Source organism: Belonocnema kinseyi, chromosome 9, assembly GCF_010883055.1.
Source record: "Belonocnema kinseyi isolate 2016_QV_RU_SX_M_011 chromosome 9, B_treatae_v1, whole genome shotgun sequence".
NCBI classification, from domain to species: Eukaryota; Metazoa; Arthropoda; class Insecta; order Hymenoptera; family Cynipidae; genus Belonocnema; species Belonocnema kinseyi.
In genome coordinates, this window is record NC_046665.1 from 118,610,974 (window position 1) to 118,636,881 (window position 25,908).

At 21.4% G+C, this 25,908-nt stretch overlaps 2 protein-coding genes across 6 annotated transcripts in view; one reads left to right on the forward strand and one right to left on the reverse strand.

Annotated features, from left to right (window-relative positions):
• The window catches only part of LOC117179703 (BRCA1-associated RING domain protein 1-like), a 52,257-nt gene extending 38,447 nt beyond the window's left edge, over window positions 1-13,810 (reverse strand). For 3 of the 5 annotated variants that reach the window (XM_033371734.1, XM_033371730.1, XM_033371729.1), the window contains exons 1-2: window positions 13,567-13,810; window positions 6,764-6,955 (exon numbers count right to left, since the gene is read on the reverse strand). In XM_033371734.1, the coding sequence (XP_033227625.1) occupies window positions 6,764-6,955; window positions 13,567-13,643 (269 nt within the window). In that variant the 5' untranslated portion in view covers window positions 13,644-13,810. The remainder of the gene's footprint in view (window positions 1-6,763; window positions 6,956-13,566) is intronic. The other 2 variants (XM_033371731.1, XM_033371732.1) reach the window with 2 other exon arrangements.
• A 2,868-nt stretch (window positions 13,811-16,678) lies between these two features.
• Window positions 16,679-25,908, forward strand: part of LOC117180715 — a 29,140-nt gene continuing 19,910 nt past the window's right edge. The window contains exons 1-2 of the mRNA XM_033373202.1: window positions 16,679-16,944; window positions 22,406-22,598. Coding sequence (XP_033229093.1) covers window positions 16,784-16,944; window positions 22,406-22,598 — 354 coding nt within the window. The 5' untranslated portion in view covers window positions 16,679-16,783. The remainder of the gene's footprint in view (window positions 16,945-22,405; window positions 22,599-25,908) is intronic.

Sequence of the window (25,908 nt, forward strand, 5' to 3'; positions counted from 1 at the left end):
ATGGAATTCACTGGATCTTTTTCCAATAAACTTAATATTATTTTGCATAAATATTAATAATATAATAATTCTGTGTTTTTTTTTTCAAATCACTCGGAATCACGGAATGTTTTTTTATTTGAAAAATGTTGGTCTATTCACTTGAATTATTTTAATTTTATCTTGTACGAATTTCATCAAATTCACTCAAATTATTATAAATTCACTCAATGGAATATTTTGAATTTTTTTTTGATTTTTCGCGAATTCTTTATAATTCGCTTGAATTTTTTTAATTAGCCATTTGGTCAAATTATTTTTTAAATTCATTACACATTTATTGAATGAAATTAATTTTTTAAATATTTTTGAATTATTTTCAATTCAGTTCAATTCTTGGAGCCTTTATTTTAATTTATTGAAAAAGGGTGGAATAAAATTTATAAAAATGCAAGCAGAATACAGCAATTCGACTGAATTGAAAATAATTCAAAAATATTTTAAAAATTAATTTCATTCAATAAATGTGTAATGAATTTAAAAAAAATTGAATGGAATTAAAAATAATTTGATGAAATGGCTAATTATTTTTAATTCCATTCAATTTTTTAAATTCATTACACATTTATTGAATGAAATTAATGTTTCAAATATTTTTTAATTGCATTTTCATAAATTTTATTCCACCCTTTTTCAATAAATTAAAATAAAGGCTCCAAGAATGTCTCAATTTTATTGAATTCTTTTTAATTCCGATTATATTGGTTTCACCTTAAATTTTTTGAAATTAATTTCAAATCCACGGAATTCAATGGATCTTATTTGGATTTTCGACTTTTTTAATTCGTTCTGAAGACTTTAAAATTCACCGTGAATTCTTATTGATTTTAACAGATTCTTTTTCCTTAATTTTCAATGAAAAGAGCTAATTCTGTTAAATCTGATTTATCTAAATTCAATGGATTTTTTTAGATCAAAAAATTGTGTTCTACTCACTTGAATTATTTTTTAGGAATTTCATTGAATTCTTTCAAATTTAATACAATTTTTCTGCAATCAATGAAATATTTTGGATTTATCCTAAATTTTTTACAATTCTCTTCCATTTTTTCAATTACTCTGAATTTTTTTAATTCACTTGAATTTCTCTATAATCACTTCAATTTTACTAAAATTAATGACAATTTTTTAATGTCTGTCAATTCACTTAAATTTTTGTAAAACTTTACCTTGAATTACATCGACTGTTTATCATTTTTCGAAAATGTATTTAAATTCACTCAAATTTGAGTAATTTCATGTTTTTTTTAAATTTATCCTGAATCTGAATTCAACGGAATTGTTTAAAATTTTGAAATTTTGGTTCAATTCGTTTGAATTTTCTAAAATTAATTTTGTATGAATTTCATCCAATTTTCTTTGATTCTTCTAAATTCCCTCAATTCTACTAAATTCATGAAATTTTTTAATAGTTTTTTTTTTATTCTCCGTGAAGTATTTTTAACTGAACTGGAATTCTTTTAGGTATTCCATCAAAATTCTTTTGAATTTTCTTTAATTTTTCTCAATTCATTCCACATTTTTGAATTATTATAATTATTTTCAATTGACTTAAATTCTGTTAAATTCCTGAATTCTGTTTACTGCAATTTTGCTCAATTCGATGAAAACTTTTTAATTTTTCTTCAACATTATGTTATTTCAAACACTTATGAATTTCACCAGTCTCTGCAATTCTGCTGAAATCTTTTGAATTTATTTGAATTTATCTAAATTCACTTATTTCTACTCACTTAAATAGTTGTAAAAATTTGTTTAGTTTTTTTTTTTATTCACCCTGAAGTCTTTTAAACTTATTTTTATAGAATACACACACAAATCAAATAAATTTAAAGTCAATTTATATGAATTTCAAGGAAATGAGAAAAATTCGATGAAATTCATAAAAATTAAATTAATTCTAAATTTTGAATGAATTCAAAATTGAATAATTTGAGTAGCTTTATAAGAATTTAAGTGAATTAAAAATATTTCAGGAAGAGTAAACAAAAAATCAAGGAATTCAGAATAATTTAAAAGAATTCAGACTAAATTAATAAGAATTCCGGTTAAAACCCACATAAATTCAAATGAGTTGAAATTTTTTTTTTTAATTCGAAATCTTCCATTGATTTTACTAAAATTGCTTTGAAACAATATAATTTAATAACTTTTTTAAAATCAAAAGGAGTCAAGGCAAATTCAACAGAATTTAAATGAAGTAAAAAAAATTGAGAAAAAAATCAACGAATGAAATAAAATCCGAGAGAAATTGAAGGTAACTTAAAAGAATTCAATGGAATTCAACAGAATTAAAGGTGAATAAAAAATTCAAGTGAATTAAAATAATTAAAAAATGTTTAAAATTAATTGAATTCGTTAAATTTAGGATGAATTCGGAAAATTTTAGGGGAATTTAAAAGAATTTCAGATTAGTTTAATATATTTTAGGACAAATTGAAAAAAATACTAAAAAAAATTATACGAAAGTTTGAGCGAATTTAGAAAAATTCAAGGGAGTTCAAAATAATTTGATAAAATACCAAAGAATTCAAAGTGAGTTTGAAAGACTTTGGGATGAATTAAAATAATTTGTAATCCATTTGATTGAGTAGAATTCAGTGAATTTAGAAGAACTCAATTTTTTAGCGACATTAAAGAAATAAAGAGAATTCCAAAGAATTCAAAATAATTTAAAACAATTTAGGCTAAAATAATAAGAATTTAAGTTAAAATGCAAATGAATGTAAATGAGTTCGAGGGAATTTGAGACTGATGAAATTCATAAAAATTATAAATAATATAATTAAGGAAAAGTTGAGAAATAAAAAAATGTTCTCAGAATTAAACACAATCGGAGGGAACAGAATTCAGGCCGAACTCAATAGAATTTAAGTGAATTGAAAAAAAAAAAACAACAAATTAAATGGAATTCGAGTGAATTTAGAGAAATTGAAGGAAAATTAGAGAAATTCGATGGAATTCATAAAAATTCCAAATGAATGAAAAAAATCAATTGAATTGAAAATAATTCAACAATATTAAAAAATGCATTCAATTTTATTAAGTTTGAAATTGATTGAAAAAATTGAGGGGCATTCAAAAAATTTGATAAAATGCCTAAAAGAATTTCAGTTGAGATTAAAGTACTTCAGTGTAAATTTTTAAAAACTACGAATTCAGGATAATATTATAAAAAACATCAACTAAAATTGGGGAGAATTTAGATAAATTTCAGGAAAATGAAAAAAAAATCGAGGACATTCATTAAAAAATTGAGTTAATTGATACAAATCCAAAAAAATTCAATGAGTTTAGGAAAATTGGATCGAATTTAGAAGAATTGAAGGGAATTCAAAAGAATTTTATAAAATTCCTCAAAATTTAAGGTAAGGTTAATACTTTATGTTAAAAAAAAACACCTAAAAACAGATTTTCAAGTCATTTAATTTAGTAAAATTGAGTGAAGTTAGAAGAATTCAATTAAAATTAAAAGATTTCCGCGAGAGTAAATAAATTTAATATTCAAAAATTTTATTATTTGGTTCAAAATCTAATTCAACTGGTTTACTACAAATTCGTCTTTTTGACTTGATAATTCAACTATTTTATTTATTATAAATTCTTTTTTGTTAAAAATTCTTTTTTTTTGTTTTAAAATGTACCACTTTCTGTAGAAATTTTATATTTTTTGGTTCTAAACACAACTATCTGATTAAAAATAAGTCCTTTTCGGTTGAAAATGAACTGTTTTTTTTTTAATTCATATTTTCGAGTTGAAAATTCAATTTTTTTGTAGAACATCCTTATTTTCGACTCAAAAATTAATGAAAATGGTGAAAGTTGATGTATTTTGTTGACAATTCATATTTTTTTGTAGAAATAAATTTTTGTTGGTTAAAAATGCAATGTGCGGTTAAAAATTAATCTGTTTTAGATCAGAATTCAAGCATTTTGTTGAAAAATTGTCTTTGTTGATTAAATCCAACTGTTTTTTTATTTTAAATCACAATATTTTTCGTTGAAATATCAACTATTACATTTTTTGTTGAACATTTATCTTTTTAGATAAAAAGTTCAACTGCATGGTTGAAAAAAAGTTGAACTTCTTTCTTAAAAGTCAATTTTTTTCGTTAAAAATTTATAATTTTAGTTGAAAATTCGTTTTTTTATTGAAAATTAATTCTCCTCAATAAAAATACTTAGTTGAAAATTGATTTAATTTGTATTTTGCGGTAGATAAATTCAACTGTTTGATTAAAAATTAATTTATTTGAAAAAAATTCATTTTTTCTTCTTCTTTTCCATTTTTTGTTGAAGATTGATGTTTTTTAGTTGAAAATCGAACCGCATACAATTTTCACGGTCAATGAAATTTAAAAAATGGAACACTAAAGCTAAAAAAATTTCCACTTGAGGTAATTCTTCTCAAATTAGAAATTCAATTATTTTGTTTTTAAATAGTTTAAACATCATTAGAAAGCTTCACAATTTTATTTCAAAATCTTGAGAAATCTAGAAGTTGTGTTAAAATTAAAATTATTTTCGAAATTTTTTCAGAACTTCTAAGTATCTGTAAAAATGAATTGAAATTTTTCTAAAATTTTCAAAAAATCCTGTAAATTTTAGAAAATTTCTTTACAATTTGGATGTATAAATAACAATTGAACATTTATTATTTTTAAGCGAAATTTGAGAATTGTGAAAGGCTTCAAAAGAATAAAAACATTTTCTTGAGATTCCTAGGAAAATGAAAAATAATTTTTCGCTTTGAAAAATAATTTTAAGAGAATATTTAAAAAGTATTTCAAAGATTCAAACAAAATTTTCAAAAAACATTCTAGAAGATTTTAAGAAAACTTTCTAAAATTTGCATGATAATTTTAAATCTTTTTAACACTCCTAAATATCTCTTAAAGTTACTCTAATTTTTTTCTACAAATGTTCATTTGTAAATTATAAATCAAAAATTTCACTTACAAATTAAGCATTTTTCGAAATTTTAACGAATCCAGGATTTCTATGCCAAACAATTCAGTTAAAGATTCTTTACTTTTAAATATTTGGTTTCAATTTACTTGTCTTAAATAAAAATTCAAATATTGCTAAATATTTAATAATTAATCTGTTTTTAAATAAAAAATTTCAAATTGAATGGGTTAAAAATGGAATATTTTAGACTAAAAAAATATTTTAAATTTAATAAAATCCTTTAATTAAGCATATATTATTATGAAGTTATTTTTAAGTTTTTTAATGACTAAAACTTTCAAATTGAAACCTTTTAAGTTTTAACGTTAAAATCTGAAAATTCGTAAATTTTTTACTGGTTTAAAATCGTTTTCTCAACTCGTTTTTGTTCACTTTTTATTATTTGAAGTACAGACACATAAAAAACATGTATTTATTTATTAAATAAAATTGTTTTTTATCCAAAAATTTCAACATCAAAGGCTTTTTTTTGTTCAAGTCTTTAAAAACGAATTTCAGTATTCTTTAAATTAAACAATCTAAGCTTAGAACAGACAGATTTTTCTTTTAAAAATTTGTAAACTTCCCGGTAAAAAAATGAACTGTAAATTCCCGGTTTTCCCGGTCTTAAAGATCTTTACAATTTTTGAAATCTTTGTTAAATTTTTTGAAATCTTTCTTTAATCTTTGTTCGTGAAATATTTTCTGTTCGTTAGAAATCATTAAAAGCTTCTAAAATCTTCTCAAATTTGTTAAAACTTTTTGAAATCATTAAAATGTTTTGAAATTATTAAAAATTGGGTACTTTATTTCTTCCTAAATATTTAAAATTCTTGAAATCTTTTGGAAATTTGTTTGTAATTGTTTGAAATCAATCGAATATTGGAAATGTTTTGAAATTCTTGAAATATATGGTATTTTTTATCCTTTTCGAAATCTTCGAATTTCTTGAATTCTTATAAAAAAAACCTTATGAAGTTTTTGAAATATTTATGAAGTCTTTTTGAAATCTTTTACATTCATTTGTGAAATTGCTGGAATATTAAAAATCTCTGTGATATCTTATGAGATACCTTAAAAATTTTTAAATCATTAAGAATTTTTGAAATGCTTTAAAATCTCTGAAATCTGGTGTACTCCACCTTTATGAAATTTTTGTTTTCTTTTGAAATCTTTATGAATTTTTTATAAAAAATTTTGTGAAATCTTTTGATATCACCTAAAAAATGTGTAAATTGTTTAAAATATTTGAAACTTTTCGAAATCTTAAAAATATGGTTTACTATCCACATTTTTCAAATATTTGAGATCCCTGAAATCTTTTTGCACGTCCATAACTCATTTTAATTCTGAAAATTAATTAACATCGAAATTTTCAACGAATAATTTTTATTATTTTATAAGTTAAATGCCACAAAAAAATTTATATTTCAATATTCTATAACTAAAGATTAACTAAAAGATTTAACTTACTTTTCGCATGTGCATAAAATTACTGTTTTAAAAACAAAACAAAAAAATCAAATTCAAGGCTCTCGTGAAAAATTCAAGAAGATTTCTAGATTTTCAAGGTTTAAAAAAATCCAAGGAGAATTCCAGGTTTTTAAGGTAGCCGGACACCCTGTCTGACCTATTTTTGTATTTATTTATTTTTTAAATTTAAAATTAAGATACTTCGTGCGTTTTCCGAATTTAATAATTGGATTTTTGGTTGAAATTTGGACTATTCCTGAATTGAATTTCGTAAATTTTAATTAATAAAATTAAAATATACCCATCGGCAAATATTATTTCTGCGATTTCATCACAACCGGCGATAATAGTTGCTGCGATATGATCTGGTCTTATGTCTGCTGGTCGAACTGGGATGCCACACTTTAAACAAGTCGTGGCTTGCTCCACGCAACTGGAGCAAAAAAGATGTTGACAATCGATGTATCTTATAGGATCCGTTGGCCTTTCTTCGCTAACAACCAAAAAAAAAAACCGTGCGAATTTGAGGTTTTAGGCCTCAGAATAAGGGGCCACCCAGTGGAGAATTAAATTAATTTACTAAACAAAATTTCCAGTTTTCTGGACATAATTTATAAAAAAATATTAAACATGACCTTCAATTTTTACTGAAAATTTTATTCTTTATCAATCTATTTTGTTAAAAATTGCTTTTTTAAAATAATATCGAAGAGTCTTTTTAATGTATCTGTTTTAGTTGAAAAAATAAAATTAATCTTCTTACATGAGAATTCATCTTTTTGGTTAAAAATCCATATATTTTGTTTAAAATTCTTTTTTTTTTAGCAAATTAATCTCCTTGTTTGAAAATTCAGCTGTTCTATTTTGTATTGTTAATTTTTTTTTTTTTTAGGTGAAAATTTAACTACTTGGTTGAAAATTCATCTTTTTCTTTGAAAATCTATTGTTTTTTTTTGGTTGAAAATTATTTTTTTATGAAAGTAAATTTCAAGTATTCCATTTTTTATTGTAAATTTATAAATTTAAGTAGAAAATTAATCTTCTTGCTTGAAAATGCATTTTTTGGTGGAAAATTTATTCTTGAAAATAATTTTTTTAACTGAAAATTCAGCTGTTCTATTTTGCATTCTTAAATTATTTTTTTTTTAGATGAAAATTTAACTATTTGGTTGAAAATTAATTTATTTTGTTAAAAATTCGTCCTTTTCGGTAAAAAATTAATCTCCTTGCTTGAAAATTCATCTTTTTTGTTGAAAAATCATTGTTTTTTTTTTGGTTGAAAATTATTTTTTTATGAAAGTAAATTTCAAGTATTCCATTTTTTATTGTAAATTTGTCAATTTAAGTAGAAAATTAATCTTCTTTCTTGAAAATGCATTTTTTGGTGGAAAATTTATTCTTGAAAATTATTTTTTTAACTGAAAATTCAGCTGTTCTATTTTGTATTTTTTAATTTATTTTTTTTAGATGAAAATTTAACTATTTGGTTGAAAATTAATTTATTTTGTTAAAAATTCGTCCTTTTCGGTAAAAAATTAATGTCCTTGCTTGAAAATTCATCTTTTTTGTTGAAAATTCATTGGTTTTTTTTTTTTTTTTTTTTGGTTGAAAATTATTTTTTTATGCACGTAAATTTCAAATATTCCATTTTTTTATTGTAAATTTATCAATTTAAGTAGAAAATTAATCTTCTTGCTTGAAAATGCATTTTTTGGTGGAAAATTTATTCTTGAAAATTATTTTTTTAACTGAAAATTAATCTTTTCTATTTTGACGAATTTTTAACAAAATTGTTTACAAATTACCTTAACAAAATACATGAATCTCCAACCAAATAGTTAAATTTTTATAAAAAAGAAATAACAATACAAAATAGAACAGCTGAAATTTCAGTTAAAAAATTATTTAAACAAAAAACAAGAAATTTTTAAGCAAAAAAATGGATTTTAAACCAAAAAGTTCCAAGAAGATTTATTTTCTACTAAAACAGATAAATTCACAATAAAAAATGTAACCCCTGAAATTTTAGTTGAATACAAATTTCAACAAAAAAAAAAAACAACAAATTTTCACCGAAAAAGATGAATTTTGAATTAAGAAGATTAATTTTCTACCAAAAAAGATAAATTTTTAACAAAATACAGAACCAAATAGTTCAATTTTCAACTTAAAAAAAATTAACACTACGAAACAGAACAGTTGAATTTTCAGTTAAAAAATTAATATAAAAAAAAAACTAATTTTCAACTAAATAGTTGAATTTTCTACTAGAACAGATAAATTTACAATAAAAAATGGAACATTTGAAATTTCATTTTTTTTAATTATAATTTTCAAGCAAGAATATTAATTTTCTACTAAAACAGCTGAATTCGCAAAAAAATGGAAATCTTGAAATTTCAGTTTGAAAGAAAAAAAAAATAATTTTCAAGCACAAAAAATAACAAATTTTCAGCCCAAAAATTTGTTAAATTTTTTAGAAAAAAGACGAATTTTCCCCAAAATAGTTGAATTTTTAACACAAAGATATGAATTTTCAATAAAAAAGTTAATTTTCAATCAAAAGTAGAAATTTTCAAACAAGATTAATTTTCGGCGCTAACAGCAAAACACATGCATTTTCACCCAAATAAATGAATTTTCTGCCAAGTAAGTTGAATTTTGATTTTCAACTAAAAAAAATAAATTCAAAATAAAAAATAGAAAAAATTATTTTTCAGTTAAAAAAATTAGTTTCTAACCAAAAAAGAACATCAAATTTTCAACCAAACAGATTAATTTTTACTAAAAAAGACTAGTTTTTAACAAAATACATGAATCTTCAACCAAATAGTTAAATTTTTACCTAAAAAAAAAATTAACACAAAATAGAACAGCTGAATTTTCAGTTAAAAAATTAACTTTTGACGAAAATATAATAATAAATTTTCAATCAAAAAATTAATTTTCTACAAAAAAAAAAATATATATATATATATATTGAAAATTAAGTTTTTACTAAAAATTCAGCTGTTCTACTTTGTATGGTTAATTTTTTTTAGATAAAAATGTAACTATTTGATTAAATATTCATGTATTTTGTTCAAAATTCGTCTTTTTTGGTAAAAAAATTAATCTTGTTTATTGGAAATTTATTTGTCGTTGAAAATTTGTGGTTTTTTTTGTTGAATTTTTTTTTCAACTAAAATTTCAATTTTTACCTTTTTTATTGTGAATTTATCTGTTTTAGTAGAAAATTCATTTATTTTGTTAAAACATCGTTTTTTTTTTTTGGTAGAAAATTAATCTTTTGCTTGAAAATCCAATTTTTTGGTTGAAACTTTATTATTTTTTTTAAATTAATTTTTTATCTGAAAATTCAACTGTTATATTTTATATTGTTAATTTCTTGTTTTTTTATTTAAAAATTTAACTATTTGGTTATGTATTTTGTTAAAAGTTCTTCCTTTTTGGTAGAAAATTAATCTTTTACTTAAAAATCCATTTTTTGTTTGAAAATTTATATATTTATTTATTTTTTTAAATTAATTTTTTAACTGAAAATTGAATTGTTATATTTTGTATTTTTAATTTTTTGTTTTTTAATTTGATAATTTAACTATTTCGTTATGTATTTTGTTAAAAATTCTTCTTTTTTGGTAGAAAATTAATCTTTTGCTTGAAAATTCATTTTTTTGTTGAAAATTTATTATTATATTGTTTAAATTAATTTTTTAACTGAAAATTTAACTGTTATATTTTGTATTGTTAATTGCTTGTTTTTTATTTAAAAATTTAACTATTTGGTTATGTATTTTGTTAAAAATTCTTCTTTTTTGGTAGAAAATTAATCTTGTTTAAAAATTTATACTTTTGATTGAAAATTACCTTTTTTATTAAAAATTCATGTTTTTGGGTTAAAAATTCTTCAAATATTTTGTGGAAAATTCGTCTTTTTGTCTGAAAAATGGAAAAAAAATTAGGCTGAAAATTTTTTATTTTTTTGTGATTGAAATTTTTTTTTCTTGGCTGTTTTTTTTTCAACTAAAATTTAAAATGTTACATTTTTTATTGTGAATTTATCTGTTTTAGTAGAAAATTAATCTTCTTGCTTGAAAATGATTATTTTTGGTTGAAAATTGATATTATTTTTAAAAAAAATTCAAGAATTTCTTTTTTAATTGTGAATTTATCCGTTTTAGTACAAACTTCAACTATTTAAATGAAAATTCATAAATTTTGTTAAAAATTACTTTTTTTTTTAGTAGAAAATTAATCTTCTTGCTTGAAAATTTAGTATTATTTATTTTTAATTAATTTTTTAACTAAAAATTCAACTGTTCTATTTTGTATTATGAATTGTTATTTTTTAGTTAAATATTTAGCTATTTGGTTATGTATTTTGTTAAAATTCGTCTTTTTTGGTAGAAAATTAATCTTTTGCTTGAAAATCCAATTTTTTAGTTGAAACTTTATTATAATTTTTTTTTAAATTAACTTTTTATCTGAAAATTCAACTGTTATATTTTATATTGTTAATTTCTTGTTTTTTATTTAAAAATTTAACTATTTGGTTATGTATTTTGTTACAAGTTCTTCCTTTTTGGTAGAAAATTAATCTTTTACTTAAAAATCCATTTTTTGTTTGAAAATTTATATATTTATTCATTTTTTTTAATTAATTTTTTAACTGAAAATTGAATTGTTATATTTTGTATTCTTAATTTTTTGTTTTTTTAGTTTGATAATTTAACTATTTGGTTATGTATTTTGTTAAAAATTCTTCTTTTTTGGTAGAAAATTAATCTTGTTTAAAAATGTATACTTTTGATTGAAAATTACCTTTTTTATTAAAAATTCATGTTTTTGGGTTAAAAATTCTTCAAATATTTTGTGGAAAATTTGTCTTTTTGTCTGAAAAATGAAAAAAAAAATTAGGCTGAAATTTTTTTATTTTTTTGTGGTTGAAATTTTTTTTTCTTTCTTTCAAACTGAAATTTCAAGATTTCTATTTTTTATTGTGAATTTAGTTGTTTTAGTAGAAAATTAATATTCTTGCTAGAATATTGATTTTTTGGTTGAAGAATATTACTTTTTTTTTTCAATGAAATTTCAAATTTTCTATTTTTCATTGCGAATTTATATGTTCTAGTAGAAAATTCAACTATTTTCTTGGCTGTTTTTTTTTTTTCAACTAAAATTTAAAATGTTACATTTTTTATTGTGAATTTATCTGTTTTAGTAGAAAATTAATCTTCTTGCTTGAAAATGATTATTTTTGGTTGAAAATTGATATTATTAAAAAAAAAAATTCATGAATTTCTTTTTTAATTGTGAATTTATCCGTTTTAGTACAAACTTCAACTATTTAAATGAAAATTCATAAATTTTATTAAAAATTAGTTTTTTTTTAGTAAAAAATTAATCTTCTTGCTTGAAAATTTAGTATTATTTATTTTTAATTAATTTTTTAACTAAAAATTCAACTGTTCTATTTCGTATTATGAATTGTTATTTTTTAGTTCAATATTTAGCTATTTGGTTATGTATTTTGTTAAAATTCGTCTTTTTTGGTAGAAAATTCATCTTTTTGACTAAAAATTCATATATTTTGTTAAAAATTAATTTTTTTTGTAGAAAATTAATCTTGTTACTTGAAAATTGATTTTTTGGTTGAAAATTTATTGTTTAAAATTAATTTTCAACTAAAAACTAAAATGTTCTATTTTATATTGTTAATTTTTTTTAGTTAAAATTCGTATTTATGGTTGAAAATTTATTGTTTTTTTTTCTTAAATTAATTTTTGAACTGAAAATTCATTCGGGTAGAAAATTGATCTTCTTGCTTGAAAATTTATCTTTTTCGTTGAAAATTTGTTTGTTTCTTTTTGGTTGAAAATTATATATTTTTTTCAACTAAAATTTTAAGTATTCCATTTTTTGTTTTGAATGTGTCTGCTTTAGCAAAAAATTAATCTTCTTGGATCTTTTTGGTTAAAAATCCATTTTTTGGGTTGAAAATTAATTTTTAATTAAAAACTCAACTGTTCTATTTTGTATTGTCAATTTTTTCCCGTTAAAATTCGTCTTTTTGGTTGAAAATTTGTCGTTTTTTTTCGTAGAATTTTTTTTTTCAACTGAAATTTCAAGTGCTCCAATTTTTATTGTAAATTTATATGTTCGAATAGAAAATTCAACTATTTGGTTGACAATTCATATATTTTGTTAAAAATCCGTTTTTTTTTTGTAGAAAATTAATCTTCCTGAAAAATCAACTTTTCTACTTTTTATTGTGATTTTATATTTTTTAGTGGAAAATAAAAATTCAAATAATTTGGCACAAAACTAATTTATATGGGTGAAAATTCATGTCTTTTGTAGAAAATTCGCCATTTAGGGCCGAAATTTAATTTCGTATGCAAATTTATACTTTTGATTGAAAATTAACTTTTTTATTAAAAATTCATATTTTTGGTTTAAAAATTCAACTATTTGCCGCGAAATTCGTATTTTTGTCTGCAAAATTGTACAAATTGATAGAAAATTCAACTGTCAGGTTGAGAATTCACTTTTTTGTTGCAAATTAATATTTTTCGGATGAAATTTCAACTATTTTTTTGAAAAATTGTCTATTTAGATTAAAATTCAACAATTTTCTTAATTTCTGCATGAAAAAAATATTTCTTGGCTGAAAATGATTCTTCTTGGAGAGACAAATTTTATTTATAAGAACTAAACGTACTCGAAATCCAAAATTTCTTTTAATAAATACGATTTGTGGAACCTTTCAAACTCAAACGGGTTCAAAGAGATTTGAATTTTATAGGTTAGAAAATAATTTTTAAATTTTATTCGTACTGCGATTCTTGTTTGTTAATTGCAGTGATTCAAAATCCACTAAAATCTTTTACTTTTCTTTCAAAGTTAACAAATAAAATCTTTTTTTTTTAGTTTACTGGCAACCTGTATGTTCATAAATGTTATTTTTATATATGGATGGTCCCAAAGATTCTAGGTTAAGTATCTGTATCTGATTCAATTTCAGGAATAAAAGTGTGTCTTCAAAAAAGAATTTTTTTTAATTCATTAAAAAATGTATAAAAAGCCCATAGTCTAAAAACTTACCATTTATTGCAATTTAGAAGCTTGATAAAGTCTTTTAATGCTACTCGAGTATTTGTCCAAGCCGTTGAATCCGCCATCCTGAGTTCAATATTTGTCTCGAAATGTCAAAAAAAATTATTATTGATCAATCACTGCTAAGAAATTCAAAAATCTAAATATCAGGAGACAAAAAGGGAGAAGCTTTAAAATAAATATTTTGAGTAATCAAAATATCAAAACCATCAAAACAATGACAATGACGATTCCATTCCCGCGAAATTTACCGGAAAACGTGTGTTAATAGTGACAACCTTACAAAACTAAAAAGTGACAAGTGCGACATCTCGTGTCAGAGAGAGAGAAACCTGTAGTAGAGGATACGTTTTGCTAGGTGGTGCTAGCTACTTTAGTCAAATGTCCGCGAAAATTCAAATAGTGTAAAAGAAAAATTGTTTTTTTTTTCTATCAAACATTTTTAAACACTGCTACTTTATTTATAAAACAAGTAAGAATTGAACTAATTGTTCAAGTATTTGGAATAATATGCTAAAAACTCATTTCGTTGGATTCAGATTCTTCAATTTGGTTGAAAGCTTTAGTATTTTGTTGAAAATTTGTTCTTCAGGTTGAAAATTATTTGACTGCAAATTTAATGATTCCATTTTTTGTTATAAATCTTGACTATTACATTTTGCATTCAGAATTAATTTTTTTTTGAGAATTGAACGACTTCGTAAAAAATGAACGTTGAAAAAATTCACTTTTTTAGTTGAAAATTCCACTACTTGGTTAAAAGATAAAATACTTTAATACAAATTTTTTTTTATTGAAGATTCATTATTTTAGTCCAGAATTATTTTGTTTTGTTTAAAGATGAACTACTTTAATAAAAATTACTTTTTTTGCTAGATATTTATTATTTAAGTTGAAAAAATATTTCTTCTTGTGAAAATTCCACTACTTGGTTTAAAAATGAACTACTTTTAAAATAAAAATCATTCTTTTAGGGGTTAAAGATTCTTCTTTGTTAAAAAATCATCTTTTTGGTAGAAATTTAATTTATTTGTTTCAAAATTTAACTATTTTTTTTTAAATTATGTAATATTATTTTTTAATAAAAATTCAACTATTTCATTTTCGGTTAAATTTTTTTTTTCAATTCATATTTTTTGTAAAAAAAATGCTCTTTTTTAGTGAAAATTTTATTCTGATTTGTTTGAAAAATCATTTTAAGAAATCATCATTTTAGTTAAAAGTTTATTTCTTTGTTTGATTTTTTTAAATTCAAAATTCCATTATTTGTTTATAAGCTCCTTCTTTTTGCTTGAAATTTATCATTTTCTTCAACAGAAAATTGAACTATTCCATTTTTGGTTTAAAGTTTATTTTTCCTCATTTAGAAAATCTTTTACTTTCTTGAAAAATGTATGTATTTTTGAAAAAATAAAATTTTGCTGCAAATTTTGAAATTTGAAAAATGTATCCTTTTTTGAAGAAATATATTCCTGCTGAATAAAAAATCAAGTTATTGCTTTAAAATTCTACTATTCGGTTAAAAAATATTTCTTTGGATGACTATTTATCATTTAAGTTAAAAAATCATTTCCTTGGTTGTATTTTGAACTATTTTGTTGACATTTTTTTTACTTAAATCTTTTTTTTGAACTGAAAATTAAACGTGGTATTCCAATAATTTTAGTTGAAAATTGATCTGTATTGGTAAACAATTTCAATAATTTCTTTAACAGTTCATACATTTGATTTATTGAAAATTTATCTTTTTTGTTTGAAATTTAACTATATATTTTTTGGTTAAAAATTAAAAAATTTTTTTAATTGAAAATTTAATTATTCATCTTATGGCAGTAAATTTATATATATATATATATATATATATATTTTTGTTAAAAATTAAACTATTGTTTCGAAATACATGTATTTGATTAAAAATTGGTCTGTTTTGGCAGAAAATTAATCTTTATGGTTAATAATTAATTTATTCAGTTACAAATTTAACAATTTTTTTTTTAAACTTTGTTTTTTTTGTGTTGATTAAAATACATTTTTTAACAGACAATCCAAGCACCGACTTTAATTTGGCTTGCAAATTGATATTTTTTAGTTGAAAACTTAACTTATTGGTTGAAAAATCATCTTTTCGGTAGAAAATACATTTCTTTGATTTAAAATCGAACTTTTGTTAAAAATTATCTTTTTGTACTGAAGATTCGAAATTTTGGTTGCAAATTAATTTTTTTTGTATATATTTTTTAATTGAAAATTGAACGATTTGGTTGAAAATTCGTCTTTTCTGTTAGCGAAATATTTTTCTGGGTTGAAAAAATATATTTTTGGTGGAAAATTAATTAATTTGGTTAAAAAATTAATTATTTTGTTGAAAATTCCTTTTTTAGTTGATAATTATGATTTTTTAACGAAAAATTTATTAACTATTTCGTTTTTGTTATACATTTTATTCAAATATACATGTACTTTGTTGAAACTATCCTTTTTTTGTTAAACAATTTATCTTCTATTTTGCTGAAAATGCATTTTTTTGGTTAAAAATTTGGTCATCCTTTTCAATAGAAAAGTCATGTGTTTTTTTGAAAATTTTTCTTTTTTCTTGACAGATTAATCTTGTTGGTTGAAAAATCATTTATGTGGTTGAAAATTTTTTTAAACTATAATTCAACTATTCCACTTTTGATTAAAAAATTGACCTTTTTATTTGAAAATTTTATACTTAATAAACTAAACAATTTTATTATTAATTTGTATTTAAAATGCTTTTTTTCTATTTTTGATTTTGAATTTACGCAGAACTTTGACTATAGCAGCTATTGCCATCTAGCGGCTGCTAAGCTTACCTACTGGCTTTTATTTTCCTGTAAATGTTGTAAACTAAAAGTTATATTCTATTATAATATTTCAAAATACGCTCTTCCAGTTAATAAATGAATGATTTATTCATCACTTGACTTGAAAAGAGATTAATATTTTGAAATATGGATTATCGATCGTTTTTTGTTGTCTGAATTCAAATTTGCGCGCGAACGGTAACCATTGAGTTTTTCAAGTTTCGTCAGTTCCGCCAGTGCATCCAACCTGAAATCACGAAACTATTATTGATTATAGAAGAAGTCATAAGTACAAATGGCCGCCTTTACAGTAACATGAAATAACAAACGCGGTATTGCTCATTATTACAAAAAGAAAGTAAATTTGTGATAAATTAATGAGGAAATTAGATGCAAGGGAGCCGTGGGGGGCTGACAAGTTGGAGGCTGATTTGGAAGCAGCCCGGGATAATCTCAGAGGCTTGGATCGAAATATTCGAAAAATCCTTGGCCGGGACCTGCCCGATGGAGAAACTGGACCTCTACAACCGCCGCCGAGGTTTGATTTACATTTTATTCATTTGCAAACATCGCATTCAATATAGGGAACTCAATCAACAGTGCTTAAAGTCGATATCTTTTATGTGGATCGACTCTATTAGCCATTTTCGCGATTAACATAACCTTAATGTTTGCCATCTTCGTTTCATCTGCGTATTTCTTTTATATTTTGTTGAGCTTGAGCCTAAAAATATACTTCAAATTATAATAATACAATACACATTATTGTTGACATTGATAAACTATTGGTATTTTTTTAAAACTAATTCTATATCGGGTAGAAAATCTATCTATTCTATGTGAAAATTCTGTTTGTTTTGATTGAAAGTTATTTTTTTTAACTGAAAATTCAACTGGTCCGCTTTTGGTTGAAAATTCGTGTTTTTTAATCAAAAATTCAATTTTTTGTGCTAAAATTTATGTATTTTATTGAAAATTCACACCTTTTTTGGAAAATTAATCATCATGGATAAAAATCAAACTTTTTGCTTGAAAATACAACTATTTGTTAAGAATTCAACTATTCGGTTTATGATTCATCGCTTTGGTTGCGCATTGAACTTTTTTGTTGGCATTTTTTTCATGATTGTTAGTTTTTTATCTGAAAGTTTAATTATTCTACTTTTGGTTGAAAATTGATCTTTTTTAACTAGAAATTTAACTATTTAATATGAAAATTCAAATATTTGGTTAAAAATTCATTTTTTGTTGATGAAAACTGAACGCTTCCAATTTTGTTTTAAAAATTATGTTTTTTAGTTAAAAATTCAAGTACTTGGTTTATAAATTTATATATTTCATTTTATGAAAAATTATCTTTTTTAGTTAAAAACTAAACTGTTTGGTTGAAAATTGTAATTTTTAACTACAAATTAACTACTCCACTTTTGGTTGAAAATTCAACTACCATTTTATTTAAAAAATTATATATTTTATTTATCGACAATTCATCTTTTTGGTTGAAAATTAAACTATTTTTTTTTGAAATTTGTTGTTTTTCTGATAAAAATATATTATTTTTAGTTCTAAATTCAACTTTTTGAACGAGAATTCATGTATTTTTATTGGAAATTTATTCTTTTTGCTAGAAAATTAATCTTCAGGATTAAATATTCATCTTTTTGCTTGAAATTTTATTTTGTATGGTTGATCCTTTCAATCTATTTGATCAAAAATACCTTTTTTGGAGCAAATTATAATTCTTTCAACTATAAATTTATAGTTTCCATTTTTGGTTGCAATTTTTGTTTTTATTGTAAATTAATGGGTTTTGTTGAATAAACCGTCCTTTTTCCTCAAAAATTTATAATCATTTGTTTGAAATTAACCTTTTTCTTGAAAGTTAATTTTTTCAGCGGAAAATTCATCAATTTAGTTAAAAATTAATTTTTTTGCTTGATCTTTTTTTATTGCAAAATTTGTCTTTTTTTTGGTAGGAAAAATTTCTTGGTTAAAAAATTCAGTTTTTTTTATAATTACAATTTTTAACTGAAAATTGATATTTTAAAATTGAAAATTCAACTGTTTGGTTAAAAATTAATTTGTTTTGTTCAAAATCAGTTGTCCTTTTTTTCTTTTTTTTTTTTTTTACAAAAAAATGTTTCTAAATGGATATTTTTATGTTTTTAAAAACTTGGACAATTATATTTTTAGTTGCAAACTGATCTTGTCAAATTAAAATTCTTGTTGTTATCGTTGCAAATAAATTTTTTTTAACTGAAAAATTAACTAATAATTTATTTTGTTAAAAAATATTTTTTTTTTGTGTGGAAATTGAACCATTTGTTAAAGATTCAACTATTTGGCTTATGATACTTCACTTTGTTCGCAAATTGAACTAGTTTTTTTAAAAATCTGTTTTTTTTTTTGCAAGTTAATTTTTTTTTAATAGAAAATTTACCTGTTCCACTTTTGGCTAAAAATTTATAATTTTTAGTTGACAATTTAATTACTTTTTTTCAAATCAATGATTTATTTACTGAAAATTTATCTTTTTTATTTGAAAATTTAACTATTTTGTTGTAAATTCTTGTTTTTTTTTTTTTGTTAAAAATTAATTTTTTACTGGAAATTCAACCATTCCATCTTTGGTAAAAAATGTAGAATTTTTATTTAAAAATTGAACTTTTTTGTGAAAATTATTGTCTTATTATTTAAAAATTTTCCTTCTTGGTAGAAAATTAATTTTTTTAGTTGAAAATTGAAGTATTTTGTTGTGAATCCATTTTTTCCTGCTTGAAAGTTAATTTTTTAAATTAGAAATTTAACTATTCCACTTTTGATTGAAAACTTATATTCTTCCAGATTTTCAAATTCAATTATTTCGTTAAATATTCGTATTTATGGTTGAAAATTATTTTTGAAACTGAAATATCAACTATTTAATTTTTTGTAAAAAAATTTTTTTTTTTGAAAATTAATTTCTTTGGTTAAGGACTATTTTTTTTGTAACAAATTTGAACTCTATTGTTGAAAATTATTCTTTTTTGCTCGATAGTTAATTATTTTAATTGCTGAAAAATCACCTTTCTGGTAGAAAATTCATTTCTTTGGCTGAAAATTTTTTTTTCGTTGAAAGTTATAATTTTTTCAACTGAAAATTGATCTATTCCACTTTTGAAAAACTCTTCTTTTTTGGTACAAAAATATTCTTGGCTGCAAAGTCATCTTTTTGATCGAAAATTCATTTCTGTGGTTGAACCTTTATACATTTCGTTGAAAAAAAATATTTTTTTTTGAATTATAATTTTTTCAATTGAAAATTTATCGATTCCATTTTTGATTTAATTTTTTTTATTTTATTTGAAATTCATGTATTTTGTTGAGAAAATCATATTTTTCGGTAGAAAATACATAATCTTTTGGTTGAAAATTGATTTGGTTCATAGTTTTAATTTGAAAATTTGTCTTTTTTGGTAGAAAATATTGTTTTTTGTTGATAAATCATCATTTTGGTAGAAATATCATTTGTGTGGTTAAAAAAATTCATTATTTTTTTTTTTAATTCCTTCTATTTAAATGAAAATTATAAAGTCTCAACTGAAAATTTGTCTATTCCATTTTTGCTTGAATTTTTATTTTATTAGAAAACTCATGTATTTTGTTGAAAAAAACGTATTTTCGTAGAAAAATTAAAATTTGATTCCATATTTTGTTAAAAATTGAACTTTTTATTTGAAAATTGGTTTTTTTTTGCTTGATAGTTAATTTTTTGAACTAAAAAATTAACCATTCTATTTTTGTTGAAGTTATATTTTTTGGTTAAAAATTCAATTATTTGCTTCAAAATACGTTGTTTTTTTTTAAGTTATAATTTTTTAAACTGAAGATTGAACAATTCTACTTTTGGGTTGAAAATGTATATTTTTCCAGATTTGAAAATTCAATTATTTTGTTAAAAATTAGTGTTTCTGGTTGAAAATTATATTTTTAACTAAAATATGAACTATTTAATTTTTTGTAAAGAATTATCATTTTTATATAAACATTCAACTATTTGATTAAAATTTTTTTTTTGTAAAAAATTAATATCTTTGGTTGAACACTTTTTTTTTGTAGCAAATTTCAACTCTATTGTTGACAAATTATTCTTTTTTGCTCAATAGTTAATTTTTTTAACTTAAAAATTAACGATTTCAATTTTGGTTAAAGAATAATCTTTTTTAGTAGAAAATCCAACTAACATTTTGTTTCAAAATTCTTATATTTTATTTATTGACAATTCATCTTTTTTATTTGAAAATTCGTTCCATTTTGGGTGAAAAATTTTTTTTAAGTGTAAATTTAAGTTATCCACTTTTGGTTCAAAATTTATATTTTTTATTCACAAATTTAATCACTTTATTAAATTATTAGATTGATATTTTTAATTTGAAAATTCGTCTCTTTTTTTTTGTAGAAAAAATTCTTCTTTGTTGATAAATCATCATTTTGGTAGAAAATTCGTTCGTTTAGTTAAAAATTGATTTATTTTGTTGAAAATTCCTTTTATCTAAATGAAAATTATCAATTGTCAACTGAAAATTTGTCTTTCATTTTTGCTTGAACTTTTATTTTATTAGATAATTCATGTATTTTGTTGAAAAGTTCAACAATTCCATTTTTTGTGAAAAATGTATAATTTTTATTTGAAAACCACTTTTGGCTCAAAATTAATATTTTTTATTCAAAAATTCAATCATTTTGTTAAAAATTAATTTTTTTAGCTACAAAAATATTCTTCTTAGCTGAAAAATCACCTTTCTGTTAGAAAATTCATTTCTTTGGCTGAAATTTTTTTTTTTTTTGTAGCAAATTTCAACTCTTTCGTTGAAAATTATTCTTTTTTGCTCAATAGTTAATTTTTTTAACTTAAAAATTAACGATTTCAATTTTGGTTAAAGAATAATCTTTTTTAGTAGAAAATCCAACTAACATTTTGTTTCAAAATTCTTATATTTTATTTATTGACAATTCATCTTTTTTATTTGAAAAATCGTTCTTTTTTTTTTGGTGAAATTTTTTTTTTTTTTAATTTAAATTTAAGTATTGCACTTTTGGTTCAAAATTGATATTGTTTATTCACAAATTTAATCACTTTATTAAAAATTAATTTTTTTGCCTAGAAAATATTCTTCTTACCTAAAAAATCACCGTTTGATAGAAAATTAATTTCTTTGGTTGGAAATTTTTATTTTTCGTTGAAAATTATAATTTTTTCAACTGAAAATTGATCTATTCTACTTTTGATTGGTTCTTTAAAACTAAAAATGCATATTTTTTGTAGAGGAAATCCTCTGTTTTGGTAGAAAATTCATTTGTTTGGTTAAAAAAATTAATTAACTTTTTGAAAATTCCTATTATTTAAATGAAAATTATCAATTCTTAACTGAGAATTTGTCTCATTTTTGCTTGAATTTTTATTTTATTAGAAAATTCATGTATTTTGTTGAAAAAAGTTCGTAGAAAAATTAAAATTTGATTCCATATTCGGTTAAAAATTGAACTATTTATTTGAAAATTTGTTGTTGTTTTTTTGCTTGATAGTTAATTTTTTTTAATTAAAAAATTAACCATTCTATTTTTTGTTGCAAAGTTATATTTTTGAGTTAAAAATTCAACTATTTGATTCAAAATTCATGTGTGTATTTTATTTAAAATTCAAAATAGTCCCACTTAAAATGCTGAATCTTGAAAATATTTTAAGTTCTTGAAAATTTCTGTTTTTAGTGCTGAAGAATTTATAAAACATTTCAGTGTTGAAATGTTTTATATTATTATTATTATTATTATTATTATTATTATATTATTATTATCAAAAATTATGTCCCAAAAAATTGAGAACGCTGTAGAAATAAAAAAAATGCAAGGCATTAGATAAACTTTTTCCAATTCCAGAAATTATCAATATTATTAATAATTGAAAAAAGAATTATTGTAATTGCAAAATTTTTTTGAGAAATTATTTTATTCTTGGATAGGCTTTCACAGAAACGACCACCACACGATGATAGACGTCGAACAGTGGTGGATTCGTCAAATAATGAACATGTAGGTAATAAAAGGCGATGGCAGGGCGGACCAGGAGAACCTAAAACAGTTTTCAGTCGCTTAAGTGCAAGGGTGCCTTCAAATCCCGACGACAGTGCCGATGAAGATGATGCTTTTATTAAGGTATATATGTTTTTTTTTCAAAATAATTTAAACACAAAAAGCCAGTTTTTTATTTAAAAAAATGTTTTATAAAAGAAAAACCGTTTTTTTTTTTTCATGAAAAAAGTTTTAAAACTGGAAAATAATAATTTTTTAAACTGATTCTGTTATTGATGTTGCTTCTTACCAATTTAAAAAAGAGTTGAATTCTAATAAATTTATTCGAAATAAATAAACTTAATTTAATTTATTTTTTTTTAAATTATTTTATTTATTTATTTCGAAAAAATATGGTTTTAACGATTTCAGTTATCGAAAAATTTACTTTTGGAATTTGAAACGTTGTAATAATAAACGTTTTTTTTTTTTAGTCAGTTTCACTTTTTTTTTAATATAAAATAATATTTTTATTTTAAAATACATTAATAGAATTTTTTTTATTCTTAAAATCATAGAAAAACTAGTTTTTTTCAGAGACGTGATTTTTGGCATGACAATTATCTGAATTATTTTTTTGAATTACGTAAGTCAGAATTAAAGCAAGTTACGTAGAAGTAAATAATGAGGTAATGCAAATAGATTTATCTTCATTATTTATTTTTATATTTGATTTTCGAGGCATATAAGCCTTGAATTCATGCCACTATTGACACTAAACGCAGAAAAAAAAATATTCTTTGATTGAAAGAAAAATTTTGGTTAATTATTATATTCAAGCATTAAAAATGGTATATTCTCAAAAGAAAAGCCTTAAATTGGAAAGATTTAAAAGTGAAAATATACAAAATTTAGGCCTCAAACTCACCAGACTTTTTTTTTTTTTAGTGATGACACTATTTTGCTACTATTTCGAAAATAATGACACGAAAAACACTATTTTCTCACAATTTTTCACAAGTGCCACTATTTCCTTATTTTTTTCTTGAATTCGAAAATGATTTTTTTAACTAAAATAATAAATCTTCAAGCAAATAGTTGAACTTTCAGCCAAAGAAAATATATTTTTAACGAAATTCATGATTTTTTAACTAAATAGTTGATTTTTCTACCAAAAAGATGAATTTTAACTAAAATTATAAATCTTCAACCAGAAAAGAGAAATTTTCAAACAAAAAAAATCTTTTCAACAAAAGAGTTAAATATTTAATAAAAAATTTCGTTATTTTTTAATGAACTAGTTGAACTTTCTACCAGAATTGTGTTTTTTTTTTTTGAATAATTGAATTTTCAACAGCAAAATTAGATTTTTTTACCAAAATAAATAAATTTTGTAACAAAAAAAGTCGAATTTTGAATTTATTCGATTTACAAACTATTACATTTTTCGTTAAGAATTCATATTTAAATTTTTTTATTATTTGGTTAAAAACTCAATAATTGTCATACTTTTTGGTTGAAAATCGGTCTTTTTGGCTTGAAAATTCAACAATCGAAATTTTATTTATTTTTTGGTTCAAAAAGCGACTGTCTATTTAAAAATAAATCTGTTTCGATTAAAAATTAAATTTTTTGTGAGAAATTGATCTTTTTGGTTTCAAAATGAATTTTTTTCTGGAGAAATTTCATCTTTTTGCTTTAAAAATTATTATTTTTTCAAAACTTCATCATTTTTATTGAAAACTAATGTATTTTAAGTGAGTATTCAAGTTTTTTTTTTAAATTCGTCTTTTTTCGTTTAATCCAACTTTTTTTTTATGTTAAATTAAAATATTTTCCTGTTAAAATATAGATTATTACTCTTTTTTCTTCAAAGTTCATCCTTTTGCGTTCAAAATTGATCTGCTTCGGTTGAAAATTAACCTTTTTGTCGAAAATCCACAATTTTAGTTTGAAAATTAAACAATTTTTTTTTTTAATTTTCATAGTTTCGACACGAAAAATAAGAAATTTGGTATAAAATTGAACTATTTAGTTGAAAATGTTATTATTTTTTAAAAATTCATGATTTTTGTGGAAAACTATTCTATTTTAGTTGATTATTCAAGTCTTTTTTTAAAATTCGTCTTTTTTGTTAAATTGAGCTGTTTTTTTATTTTAAATAAAATTATTTTTAGTTAAAATATCAACTGTTACATTTTTTTTGGAAATTAATCTTTTTGGTTTCAAAATGCATTTTTTTTCTGTAGAAATTTCATCTTTTTGCTTTAAAAATATTGTCTGATTAAAAATAAAATTTATTTTTGTTGAAAATGAACCTTTTTGTTAAAAATTCACAATTTCAGTTTGAAATTTCAATTATCTTTTGGAAATTCGTAGTTGCGACCCGAAAATGAAACAATTTGTTATAAAATTGAACTATTTAGTTGAAAATGTAATTATTTTGTCAACAATTTATCATTTTATTTGAAAAATAATCTATTTTAGTTGAATAATCAGGTATTTTTTGAAAATTCTTATTTTTTCTTTAAATCTGTTTTTTATTTTAAATAAAAATATTATTCTGTTGAAATGTCGACTATTACATTTTTTGTTGAAAATTTATCTTTTTGGTTTCAAAATTTGTTTCTTCCTGTAGAAACTTCTTTTTTTTTTACTTTAAAAATATTTTTTCGTTAAAAATAAAATCTGTTTTGGTTGAAAATTAACCTTTTTGTTAAAAATGTACAATTTCAGTCTGAAAATTCGTAGTTTTGACTCGAAAGTAAGCAATTTCGTATAAAATTGAACTATTTAGTTGAAAATGTAATTATTTGGTTAAATAATTCATCATTTTGGTTGAAAACTAATTTATTTTAGTTGATTATTCAAGTATTTTTTTGAAAATTCGTCTTTTTTTGGTTAAAACCAACTGTTTTTTAAATATTTTTTATTAAAATATTTTCCTGTAAAATATCGAATATTACTTCTTGTTGCAAATTTATCTTCTTAGTATCAAAAGTTGTCTCTTTCTCTAGAAACTTCATTTTTGTATGTTAAAATTATTGTCCTTTTTGTTAAAAATTTAGAATTTTGGTTTGAAAATTAAACTATTTTTTTGAAATTTTGTGCGTTAAATAGTTTTCTAGTTAAAACTTGATTTTTTTAGTTGGAAATTAATATTTTTCGTTGCAAATTTACTCGAAAATTCAGCAATTCGGTATAAAATTGAACTATTTAGTTGAAAATGTAATTATTTTATCCAAAATTCATTTTTTTGCTTGAAAAGTCATCTTTTTGGTTTAAAAATTTCTTTCTTTTTGTGGAAATTTAATCTTTTTTCGTTGAAAATTCATCTGTTTCGGTTGAAAATTAACCAACTGTTTTTTTTTTTATTTTAAATTAAAATATTTTTCTGTTAAAATATCGATTATTATATTTTTCTTGAAAATTCATCCTTTTCTTGAAATTTCAA